This window comes from Geotrypetes seraphini, chromosome 16, assembly GCF_902459505.1.
Source record: "Geotrypetes seraphini chromosome 16, aGeoSer1.1, whole genome shotgun sequence".
Lineage (NCBI taxonomy): Eukaryota > Metazoa > Chordata > Amphibia > Gymnophiona > Dermophiidae > Geotrypetes > Geotrypetes seraphini.
Genome location: NC_047099.1, coordinates 26,156,199 through 26,176,266, shown reverse-complemented (window position 1 = coordinate 26,176,266; position 20,068 = coordinate 26,156,199). Strand labels below are relative to the sequence as shown.

The following is a 20,068-nucleotide window of genomic DNA, read 5'->3' as shown; positions in this document are numbered from 1 at the left end:
GCAGATGACATTTAATGTGAACAAAGTGATGCTTGTGGGAAAGAGGAACCCAAATTATAGCATGTCCCAAATTATAGCATGTCTCAAACTATAGCATGTCTCAAACTATAGCATGTCAACAAATTATAGCATGTTACAACTACACTGGCTACCTATTAGATTTTACAGAATATTTAAAGTGCTAGTGCTGATTTTTCAGGCTATTAGAAACAGAAACTGACATCCAGTCTGCCCACACCAATGACCCACCCCTAACTTCCTCTATGAAGAGATCCCACATGCCAATCCCATTTTGGCTTAAAGTCTGGCACGCTGCTGGCCCCAATTACCTTTAGTGGAAGATTATTCCAGCGATCAACCACCCTTTCGGTGAAGAAGTACTTTCTGGTGTCGCCATGAAATTTCCCACCCCTGAGTTTCAGTGGATGCCCTCTCGTTGCCGCGGGACCTTTGAGAAAGAAGATATCTTCTTCCACCTCGATACGGCCTGTGACATATTTGAACGTCTCGATCATGTCACCCCTCTCTCTGCGTTCCTCGAGTGAGTATAGCTGCAATTTATCCAGCCGTTCCTCATACGGTAGATCCCTGAGACCATCCGAGTGGCCATTCATTGAACCGACTCAACTCGCAGCACATTTTTGTGGTAATGTGGCCTCCAGAATTGTACACAGTATTCCAGATGGGGTCTCACCATGGATCTGTACAACGGCATTATAACCTCGTCATGGAGTGCCTTGGTTATGACGTTGTATCATCCACGTCAGTCATTGAGATCTGAAGAGGTGATGCATTTGTCTGTGGATGGGATACAGCAGGTGAAATATGCTAATACTAGTCATGGCCATCTCAGTGGCAGGGGTGAACTTGTGGAACAATCTGGTTGGACAGTTGTGACTGTGTGTGTGTTGTAGGGGTTAGAGCTACAGCCTTAGCACCCTGTGGGTTCAAATCCCTCACTGCTCCTTGTGACCCTGGGCAAGTCACTTAATTCCCGCATTGCCCCAGGTACACTAGATCAGTGTTTCTCAACTCGGTCCTGGAGTACCCCCCCTTGCCAGTCAGGTTTTCAAGATATCCACAATGAATATGCATGAAAGAAACTTGCATGTAATGGAGGCAGTGTATGCAAATCAAGTTATGCAAATTCAATGCGGATATTCAAAAACCTGACTGGCAAGGACCAAGTTGAGAAACACTGCACTAGATAGGGAAATATGCTAAAGTACCTGAATGTAAACCACTTAGGATATAAAAAAATGATGTATAGAGATTTAAAAAGCTTTTAAAAACATCTTTATTTGAAGAGGTTTTTGTTTAGGTGCGTGAGAAGCAGTGATTAACAACATGAAGTAGATGCATCTCATATACTGTAACTGTTTAGTATTTTTGTGTTTGTAATTTCTATGTATTTTTGGAACCTGCTTAGGTTTAAGTGGGCTTTAAGCCTTTAAAATAAATAAATAAGTGATGCAGGGTTCCACGTTAGGAGTCACCAACAAGGAAAAGGATTGAAGTAGCATCGCTGATGATATGGCGGCTAAGAAAGTAAATAGAATAGTTAGGAATTATCAGAAAAGAATGGAAAACAATAATGAGAATGTTACAATGCCTTTGTAATAGGGCTGTAAATCAATTAAAATGTGTAATCACACGATGAATCACTTAAAGCATCCCCTGTAAAGTGCAATATAGAGAGCAGATGGAAATTCTCAAAACTGACATGTTTAATTACTGAACTAAAAATAAAATCATTTATTTTATCTTTGTTGATTGGTGAGTTTCTTTCTAATCTTCTCTTTCCCCGACTACAGTCCTGTGCTGTCAACTGTTTCCAGGTCCTCCTTTCTATTCACTATTTCTTTTTTTTTTTTCCTCCAGCAGCTATATGGGGGAGGGGGCAGCGGCACCAGGAGCTTACTGGGAGGGGGCAATGGGACCAGTAGCTTTCCGAGGGGATGGGGATCAGTGGCACTAGCGGCTGTCCAGAAAGAATGGGGGGCAGAAGCACCAGCAGCTCTCGGTGGGGGGGAGATACCAGCTGTTCTGAAATGGAAGGTAGTCAGAGGGAGCAGGACTCTTAGGCGGGAATGGGATAATTCAGCATGGCCCTTTCAGCATGAAACAATTCATCGCAGCCGTTTCATCATGGTCCTTTCAGCACGGAATGTTTCTTCTCTTAATATTAAGATGCCCTCTTCAAGTCAACCTTTTACCCTGAAAGTTTTCCCTCTGGACAACTTTCTGTTCCAATATAAAGGGAAACCATACACTGCGCCTGGTTGTTCTGTGATGATGCCCCACCTTTTTTTTTTTCCCAACCCTTGAAGTCACCAGATGATGCGGAGGCAGAAGAAGACTATGGGTGGGTGAAGAGAAAGGAAGAAGCACCAATGGGGCAAGGGGAGCTATCCCCCTCCCCTTTTCTTTCAAACCATGCAGCTTCAGTAAGGTAAGCACTCACCATTACAATGGCCATGCTGAACTGGGCTGGCTGAAATAGCCACTGCTGAATCATCCTAGACCCCTTAGGCAGGGTTGGTACTGGAATGGCTGGGGAGCCCCCAATTCCTCTCCTCTCCTCCCCCTTCCTGATTTTCCCACCCACCATATGCCCTTTCATCCAGTATCTCTCTCTCCCTCCCCACCCACCTGGCTTCACCATCTCTCTTTCTCTTCCCCACTGCCCTCCCGTTCAGTATCTATCCCTTCCTCCCTGTCCTCAATCCAGCATTTTTCAGTTTTAAATCAAAAATGTTAGGGGGGGGGGGCAAGCAGGACAGCTTCAGGAGCCCCTGCGGGAAGAAATGAAGGACATTCTGCCATGCCCCCAGTCTGAAGCTCTCCCACCTCACCTTTGAAAATTCAAGAGGATCACCAGCAGTATCTTCAGAGCTCTTCCTCTGTCACAGCACCACTCCTCTAGACGCTACTCAAGCTTGCCAAAGAAATGATCTCCAGCATGTCTTGTTCCCCCATCCTCAAATTAACTAATCAGGAACAGGCAAGGCCTAAATTCTAGCTCAAAGCACCTCCCTCGTGACTACAGCAGCACAAGCCAGTGAAAAGGGAACATTCAGGGCAATTTTCTCCCTGTGCTCTGGCACCTAAGTCAGAAAAGGAAAGCCATCTAGGCAAAGACACACGTTAACATTAAACTTTATTTTCCATGTTTAAGTTTTACAATCATATTCCCTTTTGTTCAGTACAATAGAGATACAGAGGAAAACATGGCTTAAGCTTTAGGCATGGTACATGTACTATATGGGAGAGGGTAAGGACTTTTCCTGCAGGACCACACCCTTACCCCAGCTTCCTATGCCATACCTTAGAATCAGAGGTACATCCCACTCCTCACACTTTATATTTTACAACTTAGAACAAAGGGTTCACTTCTCCCCTCCCCCAAGCTTTCTAGGTAAACAGAGAATACAAGAATAAATAGATGAACAGCTGGCAGACAGTAAAACATCCCAGAGCCAACACTGTGCAGAACCTGTGTGGGGGAAATGGGAACCAGTGTTTAGGCCTGTGTTCACGTAATATGAAGCATCACAGACAGGGCCCTAGAATCACTTATCACATCATAGCAACATGCATCTGGAACAATAAATCCCTTCCTTCCCACAGGGGCATCTTCAGGTACTGGGCGAGCATCCAGCTGTAGACTCCAGTAAAGCCTTCCTCCGTGCTGTCTCCTTAGCAACACTATGGTTTAGTCTCCGCAGACGCTCCTGTGAAATGGAAGAAACATAAAAACTGATGGCAAATAAATAGAGCCTCTCCAGTCTGCCCATCCTCACCAACTACTAATCTCTCCAATCCCTTCCTCTTCCTCAGAGATCCTCTGTACATAGAAACAAAGAAAATGTCACAGAGAAAGATCCTACGACCTATCCAGTCTGCCTATCCACACCAACTACTAATCTCTAGAATCTCTGCCTCGGAGATCATCTGAACTTCTCCCAAGCTTTCTTGAATTCAGATCCAGTCCGCATTTCCATTACCACCACTGCAAGGTTGTTCCACACATCCACCATCTTTACTGTAAAGAAATATTTCTTTAGATTACTCCTAAGTCTCTCCCCTTTCACCTGTCCTTTATTCCTCCTTGTCCCAGGGCTTCCTATGTATTTATGCCATGGAGACATTAAAGACTCAGTCACCTCCTTTATTCCTGCTGGCTGTCCCCCCTCCATGCCCCCAAGCATCTTTCTGGCTTTCATCATTGCCTTTTCTACCTGTTTGACCACCTTAGGACCATCATATATGATCACCTCTGAGCACTGCTCTTCTTTCATGAACAGTAGTACTTCACCCCCCTTTCCCCCTATAATGGAGATTTCCCAGATTCTATGGTTTTGGTTCCAGTCAAAACCGGAACTGAAAACCTTGCAGGGCCTCCCAGGCCAGCCGTCACTGCCACCCCCGATCCTGGAAGAGAGCCAGCCAATTGGCCGGCTGGCCACCCAACCCCCACCCTCTCTGAACCTACCTTTGCTTTAAATGGCCTGGTGATCTAGTGGCGTCTTCTGGGCAAGAGCAATCCCCAGTTGCTCTTGACCCTGCAGGTTCCTCAGCCAAAATGGCTGCTGAGAGGTCCTGGCAGCCATCCTGGTATTGGAAGCAGCATAAGCAAGGGCAATCCCCAGAGACATCAAACAGAGTCAATTAAGCCCACCCCCATTACCTACATATTAGGGATCAGAATGTAGGGTCTGTGTCCCACAGCAAGTGGCAGAGAGATCTATAAAGTGGAGCACACGTCACCTGGTATTCAAATGCTATTCTTGTGCTGTCAGCCATGTGTTACGGCAGGCAGATGCCGCGGTGTAGTGAGGGTGAGTGGCGCCCGGGGGCGGCGAAGCCCCTCTACCGCCCTCTTCCCTGCCCACCCCTGATACACACACGCTCCCCTTCCTCTTAACTTACCGGCAACTTTTGGGAGGAAGAAAAGCAGCAGCGAGAAGATAGACACAGCCCACCTTTGCCAAGAAAACCAGATTTGTTCCATTTATCTGGCACTGAAGCTTCAAAGAGCTCTTACCCTCACCTGTGCGTTCTGTAAAATGTTATTCACGAGGACTACTCGCCGCCTCGCATTCAGCAGCTTCTTCACATAAGGATCCAAGTCCATCGTCACCTTCTGATCCTCGTTTATGCGGCAGAGCTCTGGTTGGGGAGGAAAGGCAAATCAGTCTCAGGGAAGGAGAGGTCCTTGGGGTGAGTGCATTGCTTAATGATAGGAAAAGAGATATACAGCTTTAGGTGCTTGAGAGGCAGGGATTTGTGTCTCAGGAATTCCTGCCATATACCTACATGGACTCAACTCTTGAGACTCACGCAGCACAATGTGTGTGGGGACTGAGCTCTGCACTTTCGTCCTGCACAGTAAGCGCAAGGAATGTTTATATATATTGGTATTTGATAAACCACCCTACATCGGAGATGTTAAGAGCAGCGTACAATTTTTTTGTCAGGTATTTTCCGTATCTATCCTGGCGGGTTTCTACTTTAAGGAGGAGAGTGTGGCGCAGTGGTTCAAACCCCGTGCTGCTGCTCCTTGTGACCCTGGGCAAGTCACTTAATCCTCCACTGCCCCAGGTACATTAGACAGACCGTGAGCCCGTTTTGAGTGTGGTTGTAAAACTACAAAAAGGCGGTATAGAAGTCTCAATCCCTATCCCATCCACTATCTCCTCCTCTTCTTTTGATTCCCATGAGCGGACTAGGTCTGTGCATATTAGCAGTGTATTACATTCAGAGACTGTTTCTGGTGAAGTACTGTATAGCAAGCATTTGGACCTGGGTTTGGTGCTGTACAGTAAGTGCAGAGCGTATTGGGGCTGCTCTTCCTAATGCATTTTAGGTCCAATAGTAGAATACACAGTCTGAAGGTTGATTGTAATGATTAATATACATATGAATTTTATTATTTGTGTATGGTTATGGGAGGGGGGTGGGATATAAAGCTTTTAGATACACATTGTGATGGAATTTTCAAGTGATAATGTATTATGATAGTTTGTATTTAATGTACACTTGATGTATGTATTAAAATGAATAAAGATTTTGAAAAAAAAAAAAAAAGGAAATGGTGCTTGTAGTGCCCAATTGCACGCCCTGAGGATCTTCTGACGCCTACCTGCTGCCAAGTTGTCGATGTGCTCCCGCAGGTCCACTTGGCTTTCTCTGCAAAGAAAAGACACGTGATCAGAAGATTCCCACTTGCCATGCCCTCCCCTCCCCCAGACTACAACCCCCGCAATGCACCGGGAGCCCAGGGCGTGGGCGTCCATCCGGGCCCCTCCTTCGCTCGCCCCCTCTACCTGACGGCGTGCACGTGCAAGTCCAGCTGCTGCACGGCCGGGCGCAACAGCTCCAGCAAGCCCTCGGAAAAGACATCTCGAGCCGCCGGAGTCCCGGCCACCGCCATCGCCCGCCAAGTCTGACGTCACGCGCAGCGCCGGAAACGGGGGACCGGGGAGTCTGCCACGTCACGCGCAGCGCCTGCGCAGCTGCTTCGCTCAAATGCTGCTGCCTAACGACGGGGGTCAAATACGGCTGCGTTCCTGCAGGCGGGTGTTTTAGCCCCCGAAGACAAATTCCCATTGTTGTAGCCAATACTGCGATCATGGGATCGGATCCTAGCGCTTGTGACCCTGGGCGAAGCACTCAGTTCTCCATTGCTCTCTGAACAAATGTAAACTGCTTTGAACGTGTGACGATAAAAAAAAAAAGCAGATTGACAAGTCCCAGCCTTTCCCTTCCCTACTGTGCGGCATGCTTCTGCTCCAGGTTGGGTGGTCGATCGGATGCAGCTGTCTGCAGTTACGCAGCTCTCTTTTCTCCGTGGACATTTCAGCCACATAAGCTAAAGGTCTCACTAAGAGACCAAAGTGTGAACAGTGACCTTCAATACCTCAACATTTATCTTCGTTGTTGCTATAGTATAGCTCGAAGCCTGTGAGCATTAATGCGTGGGAGTAGTTGCGTTCTGGTTGTAGCAGACCGCAATCAAATAGCATGCAGTTTGGGTGGATACTGTTTTTTGATCCAATCTTGGATCAGAATACGAATACCTCGGAAGGATAGCGTCTGGTTGCTGTCCTTTGAAGAAAAGGTCAGTGACTTGACTAAAGAAGTGCCACTCGGGGATTGCAGATCATCTGGTAGCTTTAAATCCACAAGATGTTATGAAATGTTTTGGAACTGGATGTTTAAATGTTACCGTCTTAATCAGTGTGATCACTGAAGTAGGCACACCATAAAGCAGGGGTGTCCAATGTCGGTCCTCGAGGGCCGCAGTCCAGTCAGATTTTCAGGATTTCCCCCAATGAATATACATGAGGTCTATTTGCATGCACTGCTTTCATTGTATGCTAATAGATCTCATGCATATTCATTGGGGAAATCCTGAAAACCCGACTGGATTGCAGCCCTCGAGGACCGACATTGGACACCCCTGCCATAAAGTAAACAGTCTAATACAGTGTTTCCCAACCCTGTCCTGGAGGACCACCAGGACAGTCGGGTTTTGGGGATGGCCCTCATGAATATGCATGGCACAGATTTGCATGCCTGTCACCATTATATGCAAATCTCTCTCATGCATATTCATTGGGTTATCCCATAAACCCAACTGGCCTGGTGGTCTTCCAGGACAGGGTTGGGAACCACTGGTTTAGTAGTATTGTACTACATAACATAAAAAATTGGATAAGACCCATCCATGTTCCATCTAGTTCAGTATTCTGCTTCTAACAGTAACCAATCCACATCACAAATACCTAGCAGAATGTAAAATAGTAAGATTCCCAGGGCAAACAATGGCTTTCCCTATATCTATCACAACAGACAATGGCCCTTTTTTCCAAGAACTTATGCCAGGGATGGGTAACTCCGGTCCTCAAAGGCCAGAAGTCAGTCAGGTTTTCAGGATTTCCCCAATTAATATGCACTGCTTTCAATGCATATTAATTAGGAAAATCCTGAGGACCAAAGTTGCCCACTCCTGACTTATACAAACCATTGTAACCACATCCTCTATGAATTCTACAACCTTTTTGGAAGCTAATCAATATTTTAAAACTTTCCTGTATTCTTATCATTTATTGGACTGTGAGTGCAATGTAAAAAGAGATTATGTACTTACCCTGGTAGTAAGCTCTTTTCCAGTCGATAAGTGAGCGATTATAGACCAGTAGTTCCCAACCCTGTCCTGGAGGACCACCAACCAGCTGGGTTTTTGGGATAGCCCTAATGAATAGGCATGAGAGAGATTTGCATGCCTATCACCTCCATTATATGCAAATCTCTCATGCCTATTCATTAAGGCTATCCCAAAAACCCAACTTGGCTGGTGGTCCTCCAGGACAGGGTTCGGGATCAGTGGTTCCCAACCCTGTCCTGGAGGACCACCAGCCAGTTGGGTTTTTGGGATAGCCCTAATGAATATGCATGAGAGATAGTTGCATATAATGGAGGTGACGGTAATGCAAATCTACTCCATGCATATTCATTAGGGCTAGCCTGGAAACCTGATTGGCCTGGTAGTCCTCCAGGACAGGGTTGGGGACCACTGTTCTAGACAAATAGGCAGTGTCCCCCATGGCTGTATGCCATCTGCAGAAAGAATCCAGTTTGGATTTTTCTCTGTGTCTCTTCTGTACTTCATTGAGTTCCTTTTTCAGTTCCTTAGCTCCACCTATAGTTGGTACCCAAGCATCAAGGGCCACCAAACCAATATGAAGTAGAGATGCCTATACCAATCACGGTCATAAATAAATGTTTGCTCAGAGGAGTAACATAATATAATAATAACTTTATTTTTCTATACCGCCATAGTCAAACTGACTTCTAGGCGGATCACATAGAAAGAAGGCTGGACAATCAGCGAATTACAAAATGCAAGAAGGATGTTACATAATAAATTGGAGAAGCATGGGGAAAGAATACATGAAAGAAGAAAGATGTTACATAATACATTGGGATTATAAGGGGAAAGAATACCTGAGAGAGGTCATCTGATTGGGCAAGGAATTTGTCAAATAGAGCGGTTTTAATTGATTTTCAGAATGTGTTGTAGGTCTGTCTGACTTTATGTGGTTTCCCAGCCAGGATTGCTGTCTGTTTGCTTGGAACATGAAGGTTCTATCAAGGAACAATTTGTATTTGCAGCCTGTGATCTTTGGGTAGGCAAATATGTTTTTGTTTCTGGTAGTACGTGTGGGGTTGTGTAGAGTGAAGTGTGTTTGCAGATAGGAAGGTGCTAGGCCTCAGACTTGTTTGAAGCAGATACATGCAGATTTGAACAGTATTCGTGCCTCCACGGGTAGCCAATGTAATTTTTTGTAATAAGAGCTAATGTGGTCTTTTTTTCTCAGTCCGAAGATCAAGCGAACTGCAGTGTTTTGCACTAATCTTAATTTTTGTACTGTTTTTTTGGGGGGGATACCCAGGTAGGCAATGTTGCAGTAATCTAGGGTAGATAGATCAGTGACTGCACCAGTAATCGGATAGATAGTATCAGTGACTGCACCAATAAGCTGAAGGATGTTGTGTCAAAGTATTTTTTAATAGTCCTTAGTTTCCACAGCGTGTAAAAGCATTTCTTCACCAGAAGGTTTGTGTGGTCAGCCATGGTTAAGTGAGTATCTAGAGCGATACCCAGTACTTTTATGGTTTTGGCGATTGGATATTCATGGCCGTTTATTTTTAACGATGTTTTCGTTATTTTGTCGTTGGGGCTTGTCAAAAAGACTTGTTTTCTCTGTGTTTAGTTTTAGTTTGAAGCTGGTGGTCTATTTTTCGATTTCTATCAATGTGTGAGAGGTTATCTATAGTTTCATTTGTGATGTCATTTAAGGGGATTAGGATGGATATATCATCTGCGTAATAATATCAGTTGCAAACAACTGGCAAAACCTCAAGGGAGCCCAGAAACTACTCTTGCCGAAATGGTGAACACACATATACTCCCCAGTCCCCAAGGGCTGACTGTTATCCAAGATACAACTTGGCGACGCATGAAACAAACAGATAATAGGTGCAGGAAGGATAGGGTGGGATTCTAGAATGTCTCATCTATCTACTGGAAAAGAGCTTACGAGGGTAAGTACATAATCTCTTTTTCCAGTGCAATAGGTGAGATATTCTAAACAAGTGGGATGTGCAAAAACAGTCCCCAAAAAGCCAGGGTGGGCTGAATGCGCTGACCCTCAAGCCTGAGGACCCCAAAGGCAGAGTCCTGTCTCACCACCACATGAACTCTACAAAACAGGGCAAACAGATGTAGAGAGGACCATGTTGCCACCATGCAAATCTCAGGGGAGACAGCTCTAGCTTCGGCCCACAAAGAAGCCACCCATCTAGAAGAATGCACCTGGGTGTAAACAGGAGACTCTTTCCCAGAAAGTATGTAGGCAGATGAAAGGGCATCATGGATCCATCTGGAAATAGAAGCCTTAGCAGTGGGAATGCCCCGCTGCACAGAATAAGTTCACACACAAAAAAGACAAACTCAGTTGTTACCACCAAATAGCGAGGAAGCACTTCTTGCATATCCAGGATCCTCAAAACATGATCCTGTGTCTTTGAACCAGTAGGCTAACATGGAAAGCCAAAACCATCTTCAGCAAGTAAAAAGGAACCGTGCCCAAGGAAATCCCAGTTTTCGAGACTCAGAGAAACTGTTCATTGCAAGAAAAAACCTGGAGTCCAGAGATATGGCTCGCTGATGGAGCAGCGATCAGAAAAAAATGCCTGGAGCATCAAGAACAAGAAGGAAGCATCTTGAACAAAAGTTCCCAGCCATCTGGACCCAAAAGGACGCTGCAGAGGGCTTGATAAAGACCAACCTGGAGAAAAGTTAGCACCACCAAAAGTGGATCAAAATATAGCTCCGTATGGTCCTGAGCACATCAATATTGGAAAGTCTCCCACGCCGTAGCATAAGCAGATACAGCAGACAACTACTTAGACATAAGCAGAGTGCTAAGGACCACAGCAGAAGAGTTCTTGCAGACTAAGGCTGCATGCTGAAGAACCAAGTTGTAAGAGCAAAATGACCCAAGTCCTCCATGCAGCCAGGACCCTGCTTAAGCAGAACAGGATAGCCACACAACTGAAGACCGCTACTCTAGTGAAGATGCAGCAGAGCTATATAAGACGGCCTGCAAGGCCAGTCTAGAGCCACTTGAATGACATGGACTGGAAGATCTCAATCCGCCGAAAAACTTGGCTTAACATGGGCCAGGGAGGAAAAACATACAGGAGGATTTCCTGAGGCCACAGTTGCACCAGAGCACTGGAACCCTCGCTTCCGAGCATGTGCTTTGCCGTGGCCATGAGGTCAAAGTGTGACTGACCCCAGCCCACACAAAGGCTCAGAATGCTGCTGGGGCCAGTACCCATTTGCCCTGAACCAAGGGCTGTCTGCTGAGGAAGGCGGCCTGACTCTCGCCACATCTACTGCTAAGAGCACACAGAGGCGGTCTTCTAGTCAACAGAAAGAAGGTAGGCCTCCTGAGCCAGATAACTGCTGCTGGCACCTCCTTGGCAATTGACATAGGCTACTGCCATTGCATTGTCAGAAAAGAGTCTGACCACTTGGCCTCTAGATTCTTCTGTTAGTGCACTAGAGCCAGCTGAAGGGATCGGAGCTCCAACCAGTTGATCAACCATTTCCAATACTTCTGAATGGGACACCGAGTGCAGTGGGCTCCCCAGCCCCAAAGGCTGACATGTCGGCACCACAACCCAGGAGGTGATCTGTGGTGGTACGTCCTTGCATAGCGATTGTGAGAGAAGCCACCAATAAGGCTGGCCTGAGCCTCTAGAGTCCAAGGAAGACTAGTCTGCAACGCATCCCAGTGCGGAGCCCAGTGAGAGAGTAAGACAAGATGGAAAGGATGAATGTGTGCTCTTGCCCAAGGAACCACAGCCAATGTGATAGCAGGGATCCCTGGATCTGAAGATAGTCCCAACCCGAAGGAGCTGGAGAAGGTAAGAAATCCATGAATGCATCATCAGTCCATTTCTCCCTGGAAGACAGATGTGGCCCGCAGCCGTGTTGAAGAGAACACCCAGGTAGACTGCTTGGGTGAGAGACTGCCCTGTCTGTAATGTACAGTCCAACCAAGATCCTCTAGCACCTGTGCGTCAATCCTCAGCCAACGAAGGAGCTCTGATTAGTCAGTCAGCCAAGACGGTGTACTTGCAGACCCGTGTTGCTTAAGTAAGCCGCTATGATTGCTGTCACCTCAGCGAAGGCACAAGGAGTCATTGCTAGTCCAAAGGGCAGAGCCAAAAACTAGCAATGTTTGTGCAAGATGTGAAATCGCAAGTAACTGCGGTGGGCTGAAAAGATCAGAATGTGCAAGCATGAATCTAGAGAAGGGACTCTCCTAGGGCCACTGCTGTTATAACAGATCGCACCGATCCCATGTGAGAACATGGAATCTTGAGAGCCTCACATACCTGCTGCAGCATTAGAATAGGCCTGCAGCTGTTGGAGCCATTCTGTGGCACAACAAAGCATCTAGAACTTGAATATCCAGCAAGCGCTGTATAGTAGCCTGCACTTGGAGTGCCTTATCTGGGTGCCCTGCGGGAGATTCTATGAACCAGTTTGAGCAGAGGCCGGGCAAATTTAAATTGCAGCCTGACCAAATAAAGTCCAGAACCACGTTTGGACGTAATGCAAACCCAAGCTGGCAGAACGCCGACAGCCTGTCCCCTGTCAGTAGAGGGGGGCCCCCAGCCTGGCACAATGCACCTTCTTGGAAGGGGGCTCAGGATAGGATCCAGATGGCTGGGCATGTCTGCAGCCGGAGTACTGGGAGCTCTGGTCTGAGATGTGGCGCTGGAATATGAATGGGACTACTTGGCGCCACGAAAATTAGAGTGACCAGAACCCCTAGAGGGTCTAGGTCTGCGATCAGGCAGGGTCTTAGGGCGACTCATCACCATAGAATCCATGTGGTCGATCAGGGCCTTGCCAAGCAACAACTGCCCGCCAAAGAACCCTTTGGAAGTGGAATCACCAACCCATTGTCTAATTCAGAGCATGCTGCTGGCAGAAATGGAAAATGCCAAAACTCACATAAGACATATAAAGTGGCAGTCACATAAGCTGACCCAGCCCTAAGAAGCTAAGGAGGAGAATCTGCAGCCTCAATCTCCAGGGTGTGCACTCGAGACAGTCAGGCATGTGTGATAAGACGCCAACCAAAGCAGCTGCATCAAAAAGCCCCCAGCAGAATATAATACTTTTTTTTTACCCTTTTTTGTTTCCAGCACTGCACTCTTCGGGCCGCAAGAAGCATGAGTGAAATAAACATACTGCCTTTGGTGGCCCTGTCCCCATGGTAGGAAGCTGAAGCCAAAGGAAAGCTTCTGGTACTGCCAAAGGTAGCGTGTTTACTTCATGCACACGGCCCAAAGAATGCAGCACTAAAAACAAAAAGGGTAAAAAAATTCCAGATCCTGATGGTGGAGGGGATGGTATTCTGTAAAGGCTCTGCAGGCTGCCCCAGAGGTCTCAGGGCTGCTATTGGCTCACAGGCCTTGTAGTGAAGACCACTGTGGTAGGGGTTTTGTACCAAAAGATGTATGAAACTAGAAAGACCTGAATATGTATATACTCTAGAAGGGAATACTTGAAAATGTATTAATATAGAACCAAATCTTTTTCAGAGAAGATAAAATGGTAAAACTAGAGGAAATAAATTGAGGTTGCAGGGTGATAGACAATGTTAGGAAATTATTTTTCACTGAGAGAGTAGTTGATGCCTGGAATGCCCCCCCCCCCCCCAGGGAGGTGGTGGAGATGAAAACGGTGATAGAATTCAAAAAAGTGTATGATGAACACAGAATATTTCTAATTAGAAAATAAATTGAAGAACTAAGGCAAATACTGAGCAGACTTGTATGATCTATGCTCCATACATGGCAATTTGGTTAAGGATGGGCTGAGGAGATCTTCAAAGGGAATTCCAGTAATTTGGAACATGAATACTGTGCTGGGCAGACTTTATGGTCTGTATCCCACAAACAAGATAGTTGGAGAGGCTAGAGTGAACTTCGACAGCAACTCTAATAGTTGGAGACTAAGGACAGTACTAGACGGACTTTATGGTCTATGGCACAGAAATATCAAAGACAAAAAATAATTTAATCATGAATTTATAGTGCATGTAACTAATGGGCAGACTGGATTGACCGTTCAGGTCTTTTATCTGCTGTCATTTTACTATGTCACATAGAGAATCCATTGCTGAAAGGCTCCTAAGTCTTTCTCTATGCATCAAAGATATGATGCAGCCACAGTAGAAATCTCCTTGAGGGTGGTACTGGCTAGGGCTATGATGCATCTCTGCACAAGATAGACTGTTGTGGCCACCTATAATGGATGTGGTAATTTCAGTCATTACTAAGAATATGTTTCTGGTTGATTGTATACATAGCTCTCAAAGATCCTCAGGATCATAGAATGGACTCCCTTTTGAAACAGTTTTATGTGATGGTCTTGATGGTTCAGACTACCATTACAGATGCATTTAAATTAAATTCTCAAATAACTGGGAGCCAGTGTAGCTCTCTAAGCAATGGGGACACGTGGTCAAACTTACTCTTGCCAAAAAAAGAGTCTGGCAGCGGTATTCTGTTATCAGCTGGAGTCTCTGCAGACTAGCCTTGGATAAGCCCACGTACATTGAGTTATAATAGTCAAGACATGCTAGAATGATTAATTGAACCAAGACGGAGAAATGTTGATGAAAAAGCACATGAACTTTCCGCAAAAAACGGAGACTGAAAAAATATTTTTTTTACAAGATAATTAATTTGATTGTTAAATATGAGTGAAGAATCAATGAAAACACCTAATACTGAAGGGGAGAACTCAATTTTCAAAGACTCTCCCAAGTCTAAGTTCACAACAGAAGGGAGTCTAATTTTGGGCCCAACCAAAGGAGTTTTGTCTTAGCAGCATTTAACTTCATCTGAACCATCAGTGCCTAAGACTTTAGTTTAGTAATTCTATCGTTATTAGATGTCAAGTTGACTTAAAAAAATCAGGGTCAACCTCAAGTAGTATAAAGATATTATACTTTTTGGTGGAATTCAGTATGCCATATTTATAAAATGGAAAGGGTGCTTGCTATGCAACAAGGAAATTATCATAAGTTTAAAAAGATTTGGGGGCCATTGATTATTTATTCTAATGATCAGACATCTTAAAAACCTTAATATTGGATAAGATATAGGGTGGGTGGGATTATGAATGATAATAATTAATTATTAATTATTAATATGGTGGGTGGGTGGGTGGGGTGGGATTCTTTTATATTTATATATTTGGAGGAATATAAATAAGATTGTCAAGTGATTAGTTAAAAATCTTTCTGATTGATTATTATACACTTGTTGTAATATTTGAAAATGAATAAAGATTTATATAAAAAAAAATAATAATAAAGATATAATCAGCATATGTCAATAATGTTTCTCGGACATAGTATTTCAATGAGCTCATATAAATGTTAAATAAGATTGGGGACAGTGGGGAGCCCTGGGGAACACAAGGGGCCCACCAAAAATTTGAAGTAGATCTCTCCTTATTAACTGAATAGGATGGAACGATAAGAATTTGGAAAACCATTGCAGGACAGTCTGGAGGGCGGTATAAAAGGATACTGAGGTAATTCATCCTTGATGGATGCCAAAAGATATTCCAATTCTGGGGTACTAGCTTTATCAACTAGTTGCACATTGAAAAAGGATTTATAGATCAGTGCTAGTCCACCTCCTTTTTTATTGTTCCTAAAGGACATTAGGCTATTAAAGCCAGGAGATCAGAGCTCGCTCTGAGAAAATGAATCTTCCTGAGATATCTAGGACTCGGTAATGCACACAAGTCCAGGTCTGAATCATACAATCCACACAAGTCCAGGGTATGAATCATACAATAGATCCTTGATGAAAAAGGATTTCTTCCAGGCTGTGCTTTAAACTAAACACAGTGGAGCAAGGCAACTCTGAGCACCGAAGCTACACAGAACTTCAAAAATTCAGCGGAAAAACACCAAAAACAATAAAGAAAAAACAGAGCAGGTAAAACACACCCACTCGAGTTCACTTGCATAAGGAATAACTGAGGAGGGTGCTGTGCTCCACTGCAGAAGTTCTTAAAGCACCTGAAAACTAGGCTATTCACAAAAATGTAATGCTCTCTTCCCCCCTATACTCAACCTCCAACCCCATTATGCTGTTCCTTCCTTATATTAAGCTCTTGTAAACTGTGCCAAGCTCTATAATTATGGAGAGGATGCGGTATATAAACTTAAGGTTCAGTTTGGTTTAAAGGTATATCCTTCTGCAGTTCACAGGATATAGGAATCAACAGTTCAAGTATGGACTCCTGTGTATCCACAACAGAAAAACTTTTTTACAGAAAGGGTGGTAGATGTATGAACAGTCTCCAAGTAGAGGTGGTAGAGACAAAGACTATCTGAATTCAAGAAATTGTAGGATCTCTTACGAAGAGGAGATAGTGGATGGACAGACTGGATGGGTCATTTGGCCTTTATCCGCCATCATGTTTCTCTGTTTCTGAGTTTTGAGCATCAGCTCCTGAAAATTTTTCAAACCTAACAGAAAAATAAAGTGGGTATGGTGATTAATTGTGGATATGGGTGGGAATGGAATGGATCATAGCAGGTACATATGGGTATGGGATAGTTGAAATTTGTCCTCACACAACTCTCTAGCCCAAAGCTGGAACTGCAATGTCATCAGCAACTGGCCCAACCTCCTTAGCTTCTGCATCACCCCAGTGCCACTGTTGATTCAGCAGCAGCAGAGCCCATACGCCTGAGCATCCTGCACAGCCAACAGTCTGGCAACATCCAAATAATGGCCATATGTACACAGTATCGAAGGGTCCATCCCCCTGGGAGCAGCTTGCATTCAGGTTCTCCTTCCCACCTTAAGGGTAAGGAAAGCCAAGGCACACTATAGCTCATACGCCACCTGGATCCAGAGATGAGATGCACTGGCAACATTGGGGAGGGGAGAGGAGGAAACACTACTGGACCCAGAGAAAACCCCGTAGATCTCAGCCCAATTGCTGGATACCCCAAAATTATCTATGACATTTTATGCCAATGGCCCCAGAAAACACCTAAGGGTCCACCAGACTAATCCAGACTGCACAGGTTTATGTCTACCATCTGCTGAAGATTGAGAACTACTGACTAGGTGGACACTGCACAGGATAATTATAGGTCTGAAAATAGAACAGAACTGCACAGGCTTACCACTTCCGCCTGCTGGAGACCTAAGAACAGACTGATTCTAAGAAGGTCTGCACAATCCACTTGTAATGCTGACAGTGTGTTCTCAGTCTCCACCTGCTGGTAGAGAAGCATAAACCCTATCCACCTGTGCCGGTATGGAGGAACACAAAATAATTATAGGTTTTAAGTCAGAAGTTCTCAGTCTCTATCTGCTGGTAGGAGTGCATAACTCAATCATCTGGATCAGTCTGGAGTAGAGGAAAAGGAAGCATTTATTTAGATTTAGCTTACACATTTTCAGTAGTAGATCAAAGTGACTTGCATTCAGGTACACTATTGTACCTGAGGCAATAGAAGGTTAAGTAGGTTACCCAAGAACTGGTACAATTTTCAACAAATTATTATGAGGGTCCAGCAAAGTAGCTAGGGCTATTCCCTTCTATACAACAGCTGGACACCAAAAAGCTTAGGGTTATAAAAGCTCAACTTGTGACTTTCTTATAGCTTTGAACAACCCACTAGAATTCACTTATCAGCTACAAAGAGCAACATCCCTCACCATATCACAGTTACTTACGGCCAATGTATCTTGTGCTCTCTGATTTTAACACTGCCTAAATGGCTATAGCTCAAACAGAACTGAACATGGAAACTATAAGCTAATGCAGAAACAAGGAATCCAAACAACCATTCAAAATTTTTTATATAATTTTTCTTTTCACATAAAGCAAAAACAGGATTGTAGAAGTGTTAAGAGAATGCTGAAACTTAAGGAAGGAGAGTGCACAATTCTCCTCTGTCAGCACAAGGGGCAATTATCCACATCTCTGACTGTGCTTAAGATATGCACAAATCTCAGAGCAAGGAGAAAACCCTCCCTTCATTCTGTAGCTACCTGCCTGCCGGGATTAGTCCCACTTCTCACTTGCGAGTTGTAACTGCCAGATTGATGCTCACCTGCCCCATGCAATTCTAGTATAAGGTCCTGCTCAGAAGCAGCCTCTAATGCAGCACCCAGGCTCTCAGTTATGCATCAGGGAATCTACTGAAACAAGTGGCAGTTCACTCCTCTTACAGGAATGGCACACCACCAATCCTCTGGCACCTAATTTAAAAATGAGTTTCTGAAACACAATACATTTATAAAAATATACAAAGTTAGAAAGTTCAAATTAGAGTTGGAAAACAGCCACAAAAATGCATCTAACCATGTCTGTTCAGCACCACCAAATGTCACATGTAGCATTCCAGCCAAATCACATCCAGGTATGGAATCAGTGGCAGCCACAAAGTATGAGCAGAATTGGGAATGGATTCAGATGCTATGTATAATACATCTGCAGTAAGGCCCAGCTCACTTTCATGGGCAGATGTGAGCAAGAGATGAAAAAAAAATGTTTCATGTGACAGTATAAAAAAAGGTAAGGTAACACTAAAATTCAAACTCTGGTGGAAATCTTGTCCATGTCTGCAGCTCCACATACTATGCATCAGTCCATCACATCTGTGCGCAGCACCTAAAACCGTTAGTCACTGGGTTCTGGATCTGCTTGAGCCATGTATGCATCTAGCTCTGCATCCAGGTGCCCCTTTGTTTTTGACATATAAGCATCAAGCTGATTGTCCAGTTGCTCTCTGGTTAAAGTAGGTCGTGTTGATCCTCGTGCTCGTCCCCGACCTCTACCACGACCACCAAAACCACCTCTTCCTCGTCCTGACATGCTGCCACGACCTTGTACAACAAGAAAGAGATTAAACTCCCATACAAACATATGCATATGTACACACATAAAGAATTCGACTGCCCTCTCTACTATAACTGAATTGATGACACATTTCTTTAATAAAGTCCATTTGAAGGTATGGAAATGGGTTTAAACGCTGCATCAATAATCTTATTGACAGGACAGTAAAACATTCAGAACTATTCAGGAGTTTGTTCTCTCAGGGATTCCGCAGCTGGCATTGTGCTTGTTAATGCTATAAAATGATCAAACTTTAATATGAAGGAACTACAGACACTTATGTATGCTACTAAGCTAAAATAAACCACAATGGAGAAATTAGATTCTTACCTGCTAATTTTCTTTCTTTTAGTCCTTTCATACCGGCACAGAACAGATGGGTTTATGCTCTTCTGCTAGCAGGTGGAGACAGACATTGATTTTTGGCAGTAGTACAAGTGGGCTGTGCAGTCCCATCTACAATCAGTCTGACAAATAGCTAAGCAGAAAATTAACTAAACTGAACAAGAAAACATCCCAACTTCACACTCACATAGAGAAGACAAAGGAAATGCCCGAAGCGGACATGTGAACACCGATGGATACTTATTAGAACAAAACCCTTCAAAAACGTTCCCACAGTTTGCCAGCTAAACCAAATGAAACAAATGCTGCTGCTCTTATTATATTTCCCAACAACCAAAAAAACTACCATAGAAAAAAAAATGTACTCTTCGTGAAAAAAACCAAAATATATGACAGGACGGGATCTGTGCCGGTCTGGAGGGACTAAAAGAAAATTAGCAGGTAAGAAATAGAAGTTGCTTACCTGTAACGGTAGTTCTCCTTGGACAGAAGGATCTTACAGCCACACAAGAAGGTGACGTCTCCGTGACGGAGCCGACCCGGCAGTCTAAAAGCTGCAAAGCTAAAGAGCTTTGCGCATGTGCCAGCCCTCCCCCCTAAAGGATCCCACCCGGCCCCTATATAAGCACACCCCCAACCGGCAAACACAGTTAGGTATAAAGCTGGCGGCAACAATAG

At 44.5% G+C, this 20,068-nt stretch overlaps 2 protein-coding genes across 3 annotated transcripts in view; both read right to left on the bottom strand.

Moving 5' to 3' along the window:
• Window positions 1–3,141: 3,141 nt before the first annotated feature.
• Window positions 3,142–6,546, bottom strand: SNAPIN (SNAP associated protein). Its single transcript, XM_033923528.1, has 4 exons — window positions 6,330–6,546; window positions 6,146–6,192; window positions 5,054–5,172; window positions 3,142–3,734 (listed from the first exon to the last, which is right to left on the bottom strand). Exons 1-4 carry the CDS (start codon window positions 6,434–6,436, stop codon window positions 3,639–3,641), a joined length of 369 nt encoding a protein of 122 aa, XP_033779419.1. The 5' UTR covers window positions 6,437–6,546; the 3' UTR covers window positions 3,142–3,638.
• Window positions 6,547–17,554: 11,008 nt separating this feature from the next.
• The window catches only part of CHTOP (chromatin target of PRMT1), a 60,774-nt gene continuing 58,260 nt past the window's right edge, over window positions 17,555–20,068 (bottom strand). For both annotated transcript variants that reach the window (XM_033925527.1, XM_033925528.1), the window contains exon 6: window positions 17,555–19,032. In XM_033925527.1, the coding sequence (XP_033781418.1) occupies window positions 18,827–19,032 (206 nt within the window). In that variant the 3' untranslated portion in view covers window positions 17,555–18,826. The remainder of the gene's footprint in view (window positions 19,033–20,068) is intronic.